Source organism: Muntiacus reevesi, chromosome 6 (assembly GCF_963930625.1).
Source record: "Muntiacus reevesi chromosome 6, mMunRee1.1, whole genome shotgun sequence".
NCBI lineage: Eukaryota > Metazoa > Chordata > Mammalia > Artiodactyla > Cervidae > Muntiacus > Muntiacus reevesi.
This window is the reverse complement of record NC_089254.1, coordinates 98,077,769-98,093,541: the sequence shown is the minus strand read 5'-3', so window position 1 is coordinate 98,093,541 and position 15,773 is coordinate 98,077,769. Positions and strand designations below refer to the sequence as shown.

Sequence of the window (15,773 nt, the reverse complement as noted above, 5' to 3'; positions counted from 1 at the left end):
GGGCAGGGTGATGATCAAGGAAGGTATTGCTGTCCTCTCCTCCTCCCCAGAGACCAGCTCTGTGTAACCCAGGGTATTGGGAGGGCAATGTGGTCAAGCCACAAAGTAACAAGGTCTTGTTATAGGGTTGCTCAGACAATGAGACTCCCACGTTCCCTATAATACGTACTACAGAGGGGTTATACAGTGATTTTTCCTGGAACAAATGAGGTGACTTCAACTTCCCATAAACAGCAGCAGGACATTTCAAAACAGGTTCATTCCCTATATAAGGATTTAATTCCCTCATAGACAAGTTTTACTAAGTTTCAAGTCACCACTTTCTGCTCACCATCTTCTATCCTCCAAACTTTTTACTTTCTATGCCTTCACTATTGTCTATTGTCTTTATTTACTTATTTATCTACTCTGTGTCATGTATTCCCCAGGTTTTCATCCCTGATTTTTTCTTTTTTTTTGCAGGGGTCGTTCTAACTTGGATGTCCAATTATTATCTCTTATACTCCCTTCACCTTCGCTCTCCTTTCAACCCAGACTGGTTTTCATGATCTATTAAGACAATTTATCCTTTGCAAAAGCCCTCCAAAACTTGTCGTGATCTCCATTCACGTTGAATTCAAAGGGCAAAACCCAAATTCAAGCTGAACCCAACTTCCCCGAAAATTGGAAGCAACTAATCTAGCCATTGATATGATCCCTGGGTCATATCTTCTCCCTCTCTGGTCCCCACTCTAGTCCCACTTGCAGCTGATAATCCTTCTCCACATCCTACTGGGAAAATAGAAGCCTAAATTAGTTTCCTGGGCTGCAACAAAAAGTACTGGGCTTAACACAATAGAAATCTATTCTCCCACAGATCTGGAGGCTAGAAATCTGAAATCAAGACATCAGCAGAGTTGTACTTCCTTTGAAGGCTCCAAAGAATCCCTCCTTGCATCTTCCAAGCCTCTAATGACTGATGGCAATCTTTAGCATTCCTAGATTTGTACATATCATTACAATCTCTACCTCCATTGTTATCCTGTAAGCAGATAAGGTAGGAGATCCCTGGGGAAAGAAAACCAAGCAAGGCTTCCTTAACAGAAGAGAAGCCATTTTGGCTGAAGCCATTTTAGGCCTAAGTTATTTTCAGATCTAGTTCTGGCCACAATGCTTGCCCTTGAACAGGTCTCAGTAATAATGATCTTACGGGAACAAAAGGACAAACTGTTAACAGGCAAGAGAAGTAACAACAGCAAAGATAACAAAGCAGTTGTGAAGACTCCCAGTTCTGTTTCAATGGTAAAGACTAGTCTGAAGCACTTTCTTGAGCTGTTCTGCAGAAGTTAACCACCCCTCAGGTGCTCAACCTGGAGAAGGAAATGGCAACCCACCCTGGTATTCTTACCTGAGAAATCCCATGGATAAAGGAGCCTGGTAGGCTACAATCCATGGGTTGAAGAGTCAGACACGATTTAGCGACTAAGCAACAACAGGTGCTCAACCAGCAGATCAACTAGAAACTAAGGCCTGATGCTCTTGACCTTTTCTGAACCTCATGACTGCAATCAACTAAAGCTTGGGCTCTGTCAGTTTACAATTCTATGCTGACTTCTGCTCAAGTCCTTTCATGAATATGCATGTACCTTTAGCTTAAACCTTCCCCAAGTCTGCTGTTTGGGGAGACACTGCCTTGGGAAAGATCACCAGTGTTCTTACTTGCTGCAGGTAATAAGTCCTTTCTCCTGATAGATCTTTGGCTTGGTTGCGTCTTTTGGCTCAACACCCGCCAAGGGGCAAACCAAGCTTTTGGATAACAAAATCACCTTTACTTAAAAAAACAAAAATGTTATTTTATTGTCAAACTGTACTAAAACCACAATTAAAATTTAAAAGTTCAGTAAATCCCCTGGTGATTCAGTGGTTAGGACTCAGCACTTTCACTTTGGGGGCCCAAGTTCAATCCCTGATCAGCGAACTAAGAACCTGCAAGCCCTATAGCATGGCCAAAAATAAACAAACAAAACTGAACTTAAAATACAATTTTATTAAAAAATACACAACGACAATTTTTTAAGCAATTAAAATCCAGGAGAAAAATTGCTACTCACCCCATCCCCTAATTCATTTTCATCTGTCCGTACTACTATCTACTCTTCATCCATACACTTAATAGATCTTTGGTAGCTTAACAGCACTTAATAGCACTTTGGTAGTAATATTAAAACTAGAATTTTATGTTCATTTTAAGTTAACAGAATACGGTAAGTATTTTTACCCCCCACAATCTTTCTGCCCCGCGACTTTCTTTCCCACTTTGCTAACACCTCCTTACTGCATACTTCCTACAGTATCAGTGCCCACAGCCCTGGTCCTGCCTCAGCTTTCTCTGCCCGTTCAAAAATACTCCACCACATTCATACACACACACATGGGATTCGCTTCTTGCTACCGATTTAGACATTTTTATACAGCTTTCTTTTTTCACTTCACATCATAGATGTCTTTCCAGGTCAACAGGCAGAGAGTTAATGCACGCTGGTTAGAGCTGTCTCAGTCTGGATAACGATCAACCGCATTGCTCCCATCACCCTACTTCCTCCACACAAATGCTTCTGTACGTACCTTATCTACCTTTCCTTTTACTTCTAGAAGATTCTCAGAAAAATGGCTAGGTCAAAGATCACGCACATTAAACACTGTAGTAACTGTTCCGGGATTACTTTCCCAAAGGGCTCTAACACGTCATACGTCAGTCAGCCACGCCCGTGAGGTGTTCCTGTGCCCCCATGGCCTTTAAAACAGTCCATTCAGCAGACGCGGGGAGAAATGGCTTTTCGTTTGAAAAGAAGGGATTTTCACGTTTAAAACAAGGGATTCACAGCCTGCGCAGAGAAAGTAAAACTGAGGCCGGCTTTGCGACTCTCTGTGATTGCTTCCACCTGAGGCGGCCCCAGCGCGTCTTCCCGGTTTCCCTCAGCATCTAGCTTTTGACTCGCGCGACGCCGCCTAGCGGTTCGCAAGTGCGCGTCCCAAGCCGCTCCTCCCAGCGCCTGGCGCAAAGGTGCGCGGTCCGCCTGCCGCACTTGACGCCCGGACTCAAAAGCGGGCGGCGCGCGCTCCCGGGCGGCCCCACCTCCCTCGTCCCGGCGAAGGCGCTACCAGAACGCCAAGCGCGACCCCTCGGCTGGGTCGACTCTTCCTGTCAGCACTCTGAGGGGACTCTTCGGCGAGTCCCCCGGGCGCTGAAGAAGCTCCTGCGGGCTTCCGACGGGGCGGGCGCGCACAGCTGAGGGGCCCGGTGCCGGAAGGCGCCGAGCTTCGCTCAGCTGAGAGCCGGAGGCGTGGCGAGGCCGCCGGGTTCCGTTTTCCCCCGGTCGGGGGGAGCTTTCAGTTTCGTTTTCGGCCGCAGTCTCCTCCCCGCGGGAGCCGCCTGCGCCCCTTCAGTCGCGGGCCCCACTACCATGGCGCCGGCCGCCCTCCTCCGTGAGGTGACCCAGGTGCTGTGCGCGGCCGGGGGCGCCTTGGAGCTGGAGGAGCTACGGTGCCGCGTGCGGCCGGGCGTCGGCAGCGATGTGCTGGACCGGCTGCTGCGGGAGCGCGGGCGCTTCGTGGTGGCGCGGCGGGCGGCCGGGGCGGGCGCGGCGGCCGTCGAGCGCGTGGTGCTGGCCGTGTCGCCGCTGCGGCTGTGCGGCGCCCATCTGGGCCCGAAGCCGGGCTGCGCGGGGCTGTGCTCGCAGCTGCACCTCTGCAAGTTCTTGTTCTACGGCAAGTGCAAGTTCCTCAGGGACGGGTAAGGCGCCGCGCCGGGAGCCCGACGGTGGGGAGGGCGTCTTCTTCGCTCCCCGCCTTTCGTCAGTTTGGGGGAGAGACTATGAGGTGGCTGTTCCTTGGCTTGTTCCCCCCCTTCCTCCTCCTCCCTCTTCAGCGAACGTTTTTTGAGCGCTTTCTGAATACGTGGAACTGGGCGTGGGGCTCCGCGTCGAGCGGTGGCCTGGGGGAGGGACCGAGAGCCCAGCACGGGGAGGGACAGCCTGGGAATGGCCGAACCGGGCTGGGGGTGGGCCCCCGGCCCCGGGTGCCCAGAGCCCGCTCTGAGGGCCGCTCAGCTCTCTCTGCCTCGCCACAGAAGGCATCTTTTGAAACCCTCTCTTCACCTGCTGACTAGACGCCGGCGGCTTCCGTTGTATTTGGAATACAATGCACGCTTCTCACCCTGGCCCCCAGTGCCCCTGAGGGAACGGAACGAGTCCCTGCCGGCCCTCCATCCTGGGCTCCTCAGAGTGCCCTTCCGGTCCGGGCACAGCTCCCGCCTTTGCTCATCGGGTGACCTCTGCTCTCCTGGACCGCCTTCCCTCGTTTGCCTAGTATCCTTCAGGACTCGACTCGGGCATCTCTTTCCTTTGGAGCCCTTTTCTTCTCCATCACGTTCTGTTTACTTTTCTCATAGCGCCCATCATGGCCTCCCCACTGTTTCAGTAGATTGTAAACTCAGGAGAACAGAGACCCCCTCCGTCTTCGTCCTGGCTGGCCTCTCCCGGCCCTCAGCTCTGTGCTGTGCACCTGGCAGGTGCTCAGATTGGTGGAGTAGATTCATGAGGTAAATGCTAAAGAATTTGGACCTCACCCTGAAGGTAATGGGGGCCCGTCAAGTAGCAGGAGAGGGCAGCCATCAGGTGTGCATTGTAGGAAGCTAGCTTAGATAGTGGTACGCATGCTCATTTAGAGGAGGATACGATGATTCCGTTTGGAAGCTAGTCCAGTCATCTGGAAGAATTTTAGTTTTCTTTTTTTCTGCCGCAACAGGGTGGACCTTCATGCTCACATCAGGTCTAATTGTGAGATTTAACAGCGTGAAGTATGGACCTTGATCCATATAGTTGTTTAGGGATCCGGGCTTGCAGACCTAGACTCTGTCCTCTTCAACCCGCGACTTTTAAGGCCATCTGGGTATCAGGTTCCAAGGAGCAGGTAGAGAAGATGGATAGTAGAGGGCTAGTTGGAGATTTTTATGGGCCAGTTCTGGAATGGTAGCTATTTGTCTGTCCACGACCCAAGCACCACAAGATGTCTCTTACCTGGATGCAGAGGGAGCTGGAAAATGTCCCTGAGAAGCAGCTGTCCAGAAATCCTTAGATTCGATTATTTCAAGACCCAGATGAGGCCTTATGAGGAACGGATGTATGTGTGAGAAATTTGGGAGAGTTGGTAAGAGGAGGGTGACAGGATTCGGGAGTTGATCACTCATTTTTCTTTGTTATCGTTCACTCAGAGATGACTTCTTTCTTACTGTTAACAGAGAGTGGGAGAGGGTTTTGTTTTGAAGATCTGAAACTTGGGAGGATTGCCAGGATGCTGAGATGTAAGTTTTGGGAGTTTGGGGGCAGCATTTACTGTGGCTGCAGCAGCAAGAGTGGGTCTGATCTGAGGTGGAAGCTGAGGGTGGAGCACCAGGGCAATTGAGCCTTCAGAGACTGGTGGAGAGGCAGCATCTCACGGTGGAAGGAGGAGCAGCATGCAGAGAGGAAGGTAGATACAGTAGGTGGTAGATGGAGGGATCTAATGACAGATCACTAGTAGGTCTTGTTAATGTCTATAGTTGGTAAAATAGAGATAGCAGACCTGCTATCTTTAGATAGGCTAATTCCCAAAATTGGGGTCAGATTTTGTCTTGGAAATCTAGTATTTATTGGCCTGGATGATCCTGAGTTCTCTCTCTCTCTCTTTTTTTTTTCTGTCTTCTTTGTGGTTTACACAGGACAGTCCCTTGAACTTTCCTTCTTTGACTGTTTCCGGATTACATAAGGGAGAGTGGGTATGGTCAGCTGCATGTTCTGTGCTTTCCCTGCGAAGCTATCTGTCCTCCTCAACTGCAGGATCAGCTGTCGCAGCCATAGATAATCACTGCTGCTTTTGTTGGTGACCTTTGGGCAGCGTCCCAGGTCCCTGATTCCATCCTTTGCTTAGGGGACAGTGAGCAAGTGGTCAAGAACCCAGCCCCAAGACAAGTCTGCCTTGGCTCTGCTCCTTGCCAGCTGAGTGATCTTGGACAAATTAGTTTTTATCTGAGCCTCAGTTCTCTTATCTCCAAAATGGGATGGTATTACCAACCTTATAGGCTTGTTGAGGACACTATGAGTTAATTCACAAAACATTTAGGCAAACCCTGGTTTGTGGTAAATGCCCTTTTAATAGCCATCATCATCATGATGATCATTGTAATTATGAAGCCCCTCTGCCTAGAATGGGACTTCCCTGGTGCCTCAGATCTTAAAGAATCCGCCTGCAGTGCAGGAGACCTGGGTTCGATCCCTGGGTCAGGAAGATACCCTGGAGAAAGAAATGGCTACCCACTCCAGTATTCTTGCCTAGAGAATTCCATAGACAGAGGAGCCTGGCAGGCTGCAGTCCATGGGATCACAGAGTCAGACACTACGGAGCGACTAACACTTTCACTTTTCTGCCTAGAATGGTCTTTCCTGCTCTCCGTGCCTGGCTCCTCAATCCTTAGTATCAGGCTCAGACTTTATACCATTCAGGCACCCTCCCTGATTGCTTCTCTACTCCTGTCAGGCTCAGGTGCCGCTCTGTGTGATGATGGATCCAGAGTACAGCTGACCTTGTGCTTCCCACCTTTTAGAGTCATCTCAATGTCTTGTGTATCCACTAGAGAGGAGGGGGGTTGGATGACTCCATGGTTTTTGGCCTGTGCAGTGGAAGAGGGAAGTTGCTCTTTATTGTGTTGGGGGAGCCCAGGGGAAGTAAGGGTTTGGGGAGTAGGTCAGTGGTTCAGTTTTCTTTTGAGATGCTTATCATAGGTATGGCAGTGTCTGAGTCAAGCAGATGTGATTTGCCTGACTCTGCTGGGTTCTGTTGACCCAGGTGATCATTTGAAGGCTTATTTTTGGATCTTTGGGGCATAGTGCCAGTTCTTGGCTCACAGTTTTCAAGAAGCAATTGTTGATCAAAAGAATGGAAGAAGGGAGCAGAAAAAAGGGCTGGGCCTCAGTGGTGTGTTTGTATGTGTCTGTGTATGTGTTTGTATACACACCTGTAGTCATAAGCCATCCACACTCATTTATTCAGCCAATGTTAAATGCCAGTAAGTGCTCAGTGACTGGCACACTGACTGTTCGGGGAATGGCCCTGTAAGTCTGACTAAATACCTGCTGAGAGGTGCTTCCCTGGGCCTAGAACTCACAAGGCACCATCTCTTCCTTTGCAAATGAGCACTATGATTTTTCATGGACATGCAGGTTTTCTCTGATGCTTCTAAACAATGTCAGGAACTGTTCCTGAAAAATTATCTTAAGGATTGATTTTACCAGTCGTTTCAGTTTGCTCAGGCTGCCGTTAATAAGGTTCCACAGACAGGGTAGCTTAAGAAACTTATTTTTTCAAAGTTCTGGAGGCTAGAACTGTCAAGGTGTCAACATATTCTGAGGCATTTCTCCTTGGCTTGTAGATGCCATTTTCTCCTCATATCTTCACATTGTCTTCCCTCTGTGTCCTAATCCCCCCGCCTTTTTTTAATAAAGACACCAGTCAGATTGGATTAACCCGCCCCTTGTGCCCCCCACCCCCTGCAGTGACTTCATTTTTTTTTTTAACTTAATCACTTTTTTGAAAGACTCCAACTACTTCTGAAGTACTGGGGGTTAAGACTTCAGCATAAGAGTTTGGGGGGAGACATTTCAGCTGTGACCCTAGCCCTGTTCCTTTGCAGGAAGGAATGTAGGAACGGTCACAACTTGATGTCCAATCACAACGTGAGCGTGCTGAAAACACATGGCGTGGACCACCTCAACTATGGTGAGCTCTGCATGCTCCTGTTTCAGAACGACCCCTTGCTTTTGCCAGAGGTGAGTGCCAGGAGGGGTGGGCCTTGAGGGTAAGTGATGAGGAAGAGGCCAGGAGGTTGGAACACAGGGAAACTATGGCAGAAGAGACGCCAGGGGCCCCACAGTGATCACTGAGGTCTGTCTGTCGGGAGCCTTGGACTGGATTCCCGGCTCTGCTGATTTTTAGACTCGTGACCTTGCACCAACCTTGTCACTTTTTGAAGTCTCCTTTCTTTCTATGTCACTTGGGCTGGTACTTCCCTTGCAGGGCTTCTGTGAGGTTGGGGGAGCTTGTTTGGTCAATGATTGCAGCCAGTTGTTACACAGAGCTTGGGGGGTGGTTTGGGATTCCAGCCAGCCCCTCCCTGTCTAGCTGGACTTAGAAAAAAATGCAGGTATCACTGGGCTTTGGAGGTCTGTGGGGAAGTTTTCTAACTTGGGTCATTGTGAATTCTCATACTGCACTTCAGACAGAGGCCACTTGTTTTGAAGCTCCCTGCAGTGGTCGTGGACGAGTTCGGGTCCTAAGAGAAGTGGACACCAAAACAGGATTGAAAGTGGGAGAGATTTATTTCAGGGGAGCAGAGGAAGGTGGGGGAGCCTCCATGTGGTGATGGTGCCCTGAAATCTGTGGCAGGAGAGGGGAAGGAAAGGAAACTGGGTCGGAAAGAACCCCGACTGCGCGCAGTTCCCCAAAAGCTTCTGCTCAGCCTGCACAAAGTTCTCAGCTGAAGTCCCTGTTGGCGACATCTGTGTCTCCCCAGAACCGCCTGCCTCTGAGGGCGGGACCTCTGTGTGCGGAGGGCAGCAGCCAGGCCGGGTGTTGGCTGTGCTTTGTGGCAGATCTGAGCGGTTATTTTCTGGCCAGCATGGGTTCTGCGGGCTGTTCTGGCCCTGCTTCTTGGATGAGGTGACAGCAATGAGATGGATATATTTTAATGACATTTAAAAACATAAAACATTTATATTTTAATGAATTATTATTCAGTTGAAATCACTTATTTGAGAAAGATGCTATAGAGCAAATGACTGGCACATAATAGGTATTAACTTTTTCTTTGCCTTTTGAAAGTTAGTATCAATTTAATTCAGTTAACCTTTATTGGGTATCCACTACAGGTGAGGCATTGGAATTAAGGAGATGAGAAACCCCTTCTGCTCTTCCAGGTGGGGCATAGCTACTGGGTGGGACAAGTTGGCGGTTGATACCAAGGTGCTGTTGGTTGTCAGTGCTTTAGTGGGATTGTCAGTGCTTTAGTTGGAGTTGGTGCTCTGGTCTCAGGGGCACAGTTTGGGCACCAGGGAAGGAGTCCTGGAGCAGATAGTGGTTGCTCTGGGTGCTGGAGGATGAGTGGAGGATGAAGATTTGGGAAGAGGGAGGCAGAGAGCCTGCCTGGTCAGGGCACAATGTGTACGTCAGCATGACCTGGATTTATGGTGGGAGGGGGAGAGAGAGAACTAGGTGGGTGGAGGCTCATTTGCACAGCCTCCTGTGTCACAGGAGGAAGTTGGAGCGAGGTTGTGTTGGGAGGGTAGGCATTAACTTTTTGGAGCAATCACCTTGTTAGTGGTGTGAGTAGTGAATCAGCAGGTAATCCATCTGGAATGTGCAGTCTGTCTCCTGGGCTGTGTGAGGTGGTTCAGGACACAGTGCTAACACACGGGCTGTGGCTATAAGCTCGAATCCAGTGCAGCTTTCCTTCAGGACTGCTGCTCTCAGGCTAGTCCCCTCATCATCAGGTGACTGTTGAGGGACTGCCCCCATGAACTGAGCTCCCACTGGTTCTAGTCACTTGTATATTTTTCATTTAATTCTCACAATAGCCCAGCTTTGTAGGTAGCATTAGTCCCATTTAGGGGGTTAAGAAACGGAATCTCAGAGCTGGTGAGTGGCCTGCTCAAGGTCGGGCAGCTTGTAAGTGACAGGATCAAGGTTAGGGCTCAGCTGTTGCTGATCTTCTCCCTGGTGCTTCCATCCCCAGAAGGTGGTCCCTGATGATCTAGGTCTGGGCTCTGCAGCCCTCTGTTTGATATAATGCCTGTGAGTTGAGTGGGTTGGCCCATGGTGGTCTCTGGCTTGGTTCCCAGCTCCAGGAATGTGGAATGTAGAGGAGAAGGAATAGCTGATTGAAATTCAAGCCCCACCTTTTACCAACAACCCAGTTCAGCAGACACCGCCTGTGCCAGGTGTACTAGATAGCTGTGTGACTTAGAGCAAGCCTGTTAACTTCACTGAGTCTCATTTTGAAAGGGCTGTGTTTGGCCTTCTTAAAACCCTCAGAGCCTCTTTGACCTTGAATTGGAGAAAAAAAAAGTTGGGAGAAGCTGGGTCCTGGATTAGAGGGAGTTGGTGAATTGGTGAGGGGGGGTGCAGTTGGTAGAATGCAGGGATTGTTAGGATGCTCCTGTGTGAGTTACATTAAAATGTTGTCTCATGAAGGGAGCAGCTCTGATCAGCTGGAGGTTTTGTTTTGTTTTTTCCAACCAGAGAAGCTTGCTCTGGGCAGTCTGCTGTTCTCCTGGTTCCCATTTACCAGGGGCATGTGCTAGCAGTTGTCCATCTAGAGTGAGGGATGTTCTCAGAGCTTGTGACCCATGTCACAAGGGGGTCACAGCCTTGGCTAGGTCTCTGGAGGAGCATCAATTAACCAGAGACTGCTCAGTAAGGAGGTAGTGTCATGTGAGGCCTTTCTAAGCTGCTGTATTTTTTCCTTCTTCGTTAACAGATCTGCCTTCATTACAACAAAGGAGATGGACCATACGGCTCTTGTTCCTTTAAAAAGCACTGTATCAAGCTCCATGTCTGCCAGTATTTTTCGCAGGGTGAATGCAAGTTTGGCACTGGCTGTAAGAGATCCCATGACTTCTCTAATTCTGAGAACCTGGAAAAACTGGAGAAGTTGGGCATGAGGCCGGAGCTGGTGAGCAAGCTACCTTCCATTTACAGAAATGCTCATGACATCAAGAGTAAGAGCTCTGCTTCCATCCGGGTGCCACCTCCACCCTCGAAGTCACAGGGGACTTCTGGTAAGGCTCTGGGCTGGGGCTCCTAGATTCCAGCTGGCTGCCAAATGGAATGTGTGACTTTGGGCAAGTCTGTGCTGCTCTGAGAAAAAGGGAGCTGGCCACCCCTTTCCAGCCAGTGGGGGCTGTGAAGATGAATTGAAATCAGAGCTGTGAACAAACAAGACGTTCTAAACAAATTTGGGTTGGTGTGGACGGTGGGTGAATTCCCTCTGGATCTGAGGTCTGCATGGAGATGAGCGATGCTGCTTCTCCCTATCCAGTCTTCTCTCTTCTACCCTAAAGAGCTTGTTTTCCTGTGAAGGACCCCACAGTTAAGAATGCCATGCTCTACAATTCTGGGGTCATCCTTTGCATTATATTCTATTATGTTCTATTAAATTTTTTTTTTTAATGAGTGCATGAGGCACATTTTATCTATTTTTTTAAATTTTGGCTCTCTTTTGACATGAACGGAATTTCTTTTCATCATTGCAAATTTACTTTGTTCAGTGTTCATCTCTAAGTGGTACCTGCCGGGCCACAGTTGGCACTGACTTTTGTTGAATGATGAACCTGCCAGGATACTTTTTATTTTTTGAGGAATGTCATGCTTAGCGACAGACATATGGGGGAATTTTGAACAGAGATTGTTTTTTAGTAAGCGTTTCTTTTTTTTATATAAAGCTTGTGACTAGACTGTGTCGGGTCTTAGTTGTGGCACATGGGATCTTCATTGCATCACACAGGATCTTTTGTCACAGAGCACAGACTCTCTAATTGCCTTGCATGGGCTTAGTTGCTCTGTTGCACATGGACTATTAGTTCCCTGACCAGAGATCAAACTCCTGTCCCCTGCATTGCAAGGTGGATTCTTAACCACTGGACCACCAGGGAAGTCCCAGTAAACATTTCTTGAGTACTTGTTACAGTGTGGGAAGTGAATACCATGGTTCAATACCAGGGAGGCTAAGATGCCATGGTGTCCTGTGAATTTCACACTATCTGCTGCTGGCCTGCCATCCTGATAATCCATTTTCTCATTCAACAAATTTGAGTCCTTGCCGTGTACTGGCCAGTGTCCTGGGCCTTGGTTCTACTTTAGTGTCTCTGAGACACGACTCCCCCAACTTGTTAGCTGTACTGATAATCTAGGGTTTTTAATAGACCACTTCCTACATTATTAATGCCAGGATGACCAGCAAACTAACTTACCACTCTAAACTTACCTGAGATTTATATTTGAAAGGTGTCCTCACTGTATGTTTCCTTTACATTTTCTTCAATTACTTTTGGCTAGTTTCTTCTAACAGTAGGAAGCCTAGAAGCAAACAATTTTGCTTTAATAGATTGTTAAGAGTGTCAGTTGGATTATGGCCTTGTTAGAAAGGCAGGGAAGGATACCTGCCCCTGGAGGGAGAGGGAGGCAACCTCTGAAGCGCCACAGGTGTGAGCTTTTAAGGTCCAGCCTGTGGATGTCTGCTGCTGCTGCTGCTGCTAAGTCGCTTTCAGTTCAGTTCAGTCACTCAGTTGTGTCCGACTCTTTGTGACCCCATGAATTGCAGCACACCAGGCCTCTCTATCCATCACCAACTCCCGGAGTTTACTCAAACTCATGTCCATCAAGTCGGTGATGCCATCCAACCATCTCATCCTCTGTCGTCCCCTTCTCCTCCTGCCCCCAATCCCTCCCAGCATCAGGGTCTTTTCTAATGAGTCAACTCTTCACATGAGGAGGCCAAAGTATTGGAGTTTCAGCTTCAGCATCAGTCCTTCCAATGAACACCCAGGACTGATCTCCTTGAGGATGGACTGGTTGGATCTCCTTGCAGTCCAAGGGACTCTCAAGAGTCTTCTCCAACACCACAGTTCAAAAGCATCAATTTTTCAGCGCTCAGTTTTCTTCACAGGCCAACTCTCACATCCATACTTGACCACTGGAAAAGTCATAGCCTTGACTAGACAGACCTTTGTTGGCAAAGTAAAGTCTCTGCTTTTTAATATGCTGTCTAGGTTGGTCATAACTTTCCTTCCAAGGAGAAATCGTCTTTTAATTTCGTGGCTGCAGTCACCATCTGCAGTGATTTTGGAGCCCCCAAAAATAAAGTCTGACACTGTTTCCACTGTCTCCCCATCTATTTCCCATGAAGTGATGGGACCAGATGCCATGATCTTAGTTTTCTGAATGTTGAGCTTTAAGTCAACTCTTTCACTCTCCTCTTTCACTTTCATCGAGTGGCTTTTTAGTTCCTCTTCACTTTCTGCCATAAGGGTGGTGTCATCTGCATATCTGAGGTTATTGCTCTTTCTCCCGGCAATCTTGATTCCAGCTTGTGCTTCTTCCAGCCCAGCATTTCTCATGATGTACTCTGCATATGAGTTAAATAAGCAGGGTGACAACATATAGCCTTGACGTACTCCTTTTGCTTTTTGGAACCAGTCTGTTGTTTCATATCCAGTTCTAACTGTTGTTTCCTGACCTGCATACAGGTTTCTCAAGAGGCAGGTCAGGTGGTCTGGTATTCCCATCTCTTTCAGAATTTTCCACAGTTTATTGTGATCTACACAGTCAAAGGCTTTGGCATAGTCAATGAAGCAGAAATAGATGTTTTTCTGGAACTCTCTTGCTTTTCCGATGATCCAGCAGATGTTGGCAATTTGATCTCTGGTTCCTCTGCCTTTTCTAAAACCAGCTTGAACATCTGGAAGTTCACAGTTCACGTATTGCTGAAGCCTGGCTTGAAGAATTTTGAGCATTACTTTACTAGCATGTGAGATGAGGCAATTGTGCGGTAGTTTGAGCATTCTTTGGAATTGCCTTTCTTTGGGATTCGAATGAAAACGGACCTTTTCCAGTCCTGTGGCCACTGCTGAGTTTTCCAGATTTGCTGGCTAAGTCGCTTTAGTCGTGTCCAACTCTGTGCTACCCCGTAGATGGCAGCCCACCAGGCTCCCCCGTTCCTGGAATTCTCCCACTGGAGTGGGTTGCCATTTCCTTCTCCAGTGCATGAAAGTGAAAAGTGAAAGTGAAGTTGCTCAGTCGTGTCCAGCTCTTTTCGACTCCATGGACTGCAGCCTACCAGGGATTTTCCAGGCAAGAGTACTGGAGTGGGGTGCCATTGCCTTCTCCGGTGGATGTCTGAGGGGCCTGGAAAACAAAAAGGGAAGATGGATAACAAAATGATAGGTGATGCTAAATAGGGAGCGTTTGCTTATGAGTTTTATAGGCTTACATGGTGGCAGTTGGGGCATGCCCAAATGTAATTATTAGGTAATGGCTCATTGAAGCACTTCTAGTAAAGGTAGACTTTGAAAGCATATGCATCTTCCTATTACATTAAAATCTGTCTGTGTGTGTGTGCATTCTCAGTTGTTCAGTTGTGTCTGACTTTTTGTGACCCCATGGACTGGAGCCTGCTGGGCTCCTCTGTCCATGGAATTTTATAGGCAAGGATATTGGAGTGGGTTGCCATTTCCTACCCCAGGGGATTTCCCATCCCAGGGATCAAACTGGCATCTCTTGTGTCTCCTTGCAATGGCAGGTGGATTCTTTACCATTATGCCACCTGGGAAATTGTTATAATTAACCTAAATTAGGTTTCATTTTTGAATTGTAGGCTTTCCATTAATTATTTTTTCTTGGTATTGGAACCCAATTCTCATAGTTCATTTGCTTTTGGAATCAAATCTAGTTTATAAAATGCAGCCTTCACTTGCTCTCTGGGGTAATCACAGCTGTAGATACAGAAGGAAAATGTGTTGGTTAGTGGTTCCCCACCCCTCCCCATTAAAATGTCCCAGGTTCCACTGTCGAAAGCTTCTGATTGAGTCAGTCTGAGGGAGAGCTGGGTACTTCTGTTTATAAACAGGTCTCCTAGTGAATTGGGTGCACAGCCAGAGCTGAGAAAAAGCTCACCCCCAACCATGATATCCTGAATTTGGCAGCAGTCATATGGCCTTGAGCTCCTGGATTCCTCTCTAAAAGGCAGAGAGGGTCCACCTGTATGTCTGAGGGGGCTTTCATCTAGAACATTATAAGATTTTGTGAGGTTGCCTTGCCCACTTTTGCCTCATGCAGAGGAATGAATGAATTCTGTTCTCTCTTCTTTGTACCTTGAACTACTCCAGCCCCATATCAGAAGCACTGGTGACACATCTTTGTGGTCTTTCTTTGTAGAAAGAAGAGACACAGGTCCTGTGTCCCTAAACACTGCCACCCAAGAGGAGAGTGATCAGATCTGCTTGTTCCATATCTGGAAGAGCTGTAGCTTTCAAGGTGAGTCAGGGGAAACCCCTTCGTCCACTTGCAGGCGGGACAGCTGCTCCTGGTTCCCAGAGATCTGCTCTGACGTCACCCCTCAAGGTCCTCTCCCCCATCCAGAGAGGTTCAGGCATTCTTAACTGCAAGCTGGTGGCACTTCAGTAATTTTTTGGGGGAGTTGAGAGTGGTAACAATTATTGAATACTTGAGTTTCTAAAAATCAAACTGTAGATGAGTTTGGGGGACTGTTTGTTTCATGCAACAAATGAATGTCAGGTGTTGCCCCTTGGTTAGCTTAGTGTGAGGTCACAAACCCACAGAAACACTCGGACGCCCAGTCTAGTTCCCTTCTAGAAGGAGATTGTAGTATCAGAGATGCCTCAGAACCTAGGAACACCTTCTTCTCAGGAGGAGACACCTGTGTGCACTCTTGGGGGATGAGAATTTGTTTTAAGTTCGGAGTTTCAATACTCTTTTTTATCAGATGTAGCAAATGTTTTGTGTGTATGTGTGTGTGTCTGTGACTGTAGTTTTACTAAATCTTTGTTCTTGCTGCTATCCTGGGGTTTGACTAAAGAATGATTCCTTCTCAAATTTGGTGACTCTTCTTGAAAAAAACCAAACACCCAAACTTCCTGTTTTGTTTTCAGTATTTAAAAAGCTACCCGAGCAATTCATGAATACTTTCA

The 15,773-nt window shown here is 47.9% G+C and overlaps 1 protein-coding gene across 1 annotated transcript in view; it reads left to right on the top strand.

Annotated features, from left to right (window-relative positions):
* Positions 1-2,420: 2,420 nt before the first annotated feature.
* The window catches only part of PARP12 (poly(ADP-ribose) polymerase family member 12), a 42,002-nt gene continuing 28,649 nt past the window's right edge, over positions 2,421-15,773 (top strand). The window contains exons 1-4 of the mRNA XM_065939193.1: positions 2,421-3,772; positions 7,706-7,841; positions 10,547-10,847; positions 15,001-15,099. Of these exons, the coding sequence (XP_065795265.1) occupies positions 3,444-3,772; positions 7,706-7,841; positions 10,547-10,847; positions 15,001-15,099 (865 nt within the window). The 5' untranslated portion in view covers positions 2,421-3,443. The remainder of the gene's footprint in view (positions 3,773-7,705; positions 7,842-10,546; positions 10,848-15,000; positions 15,100-15,773) is intronic.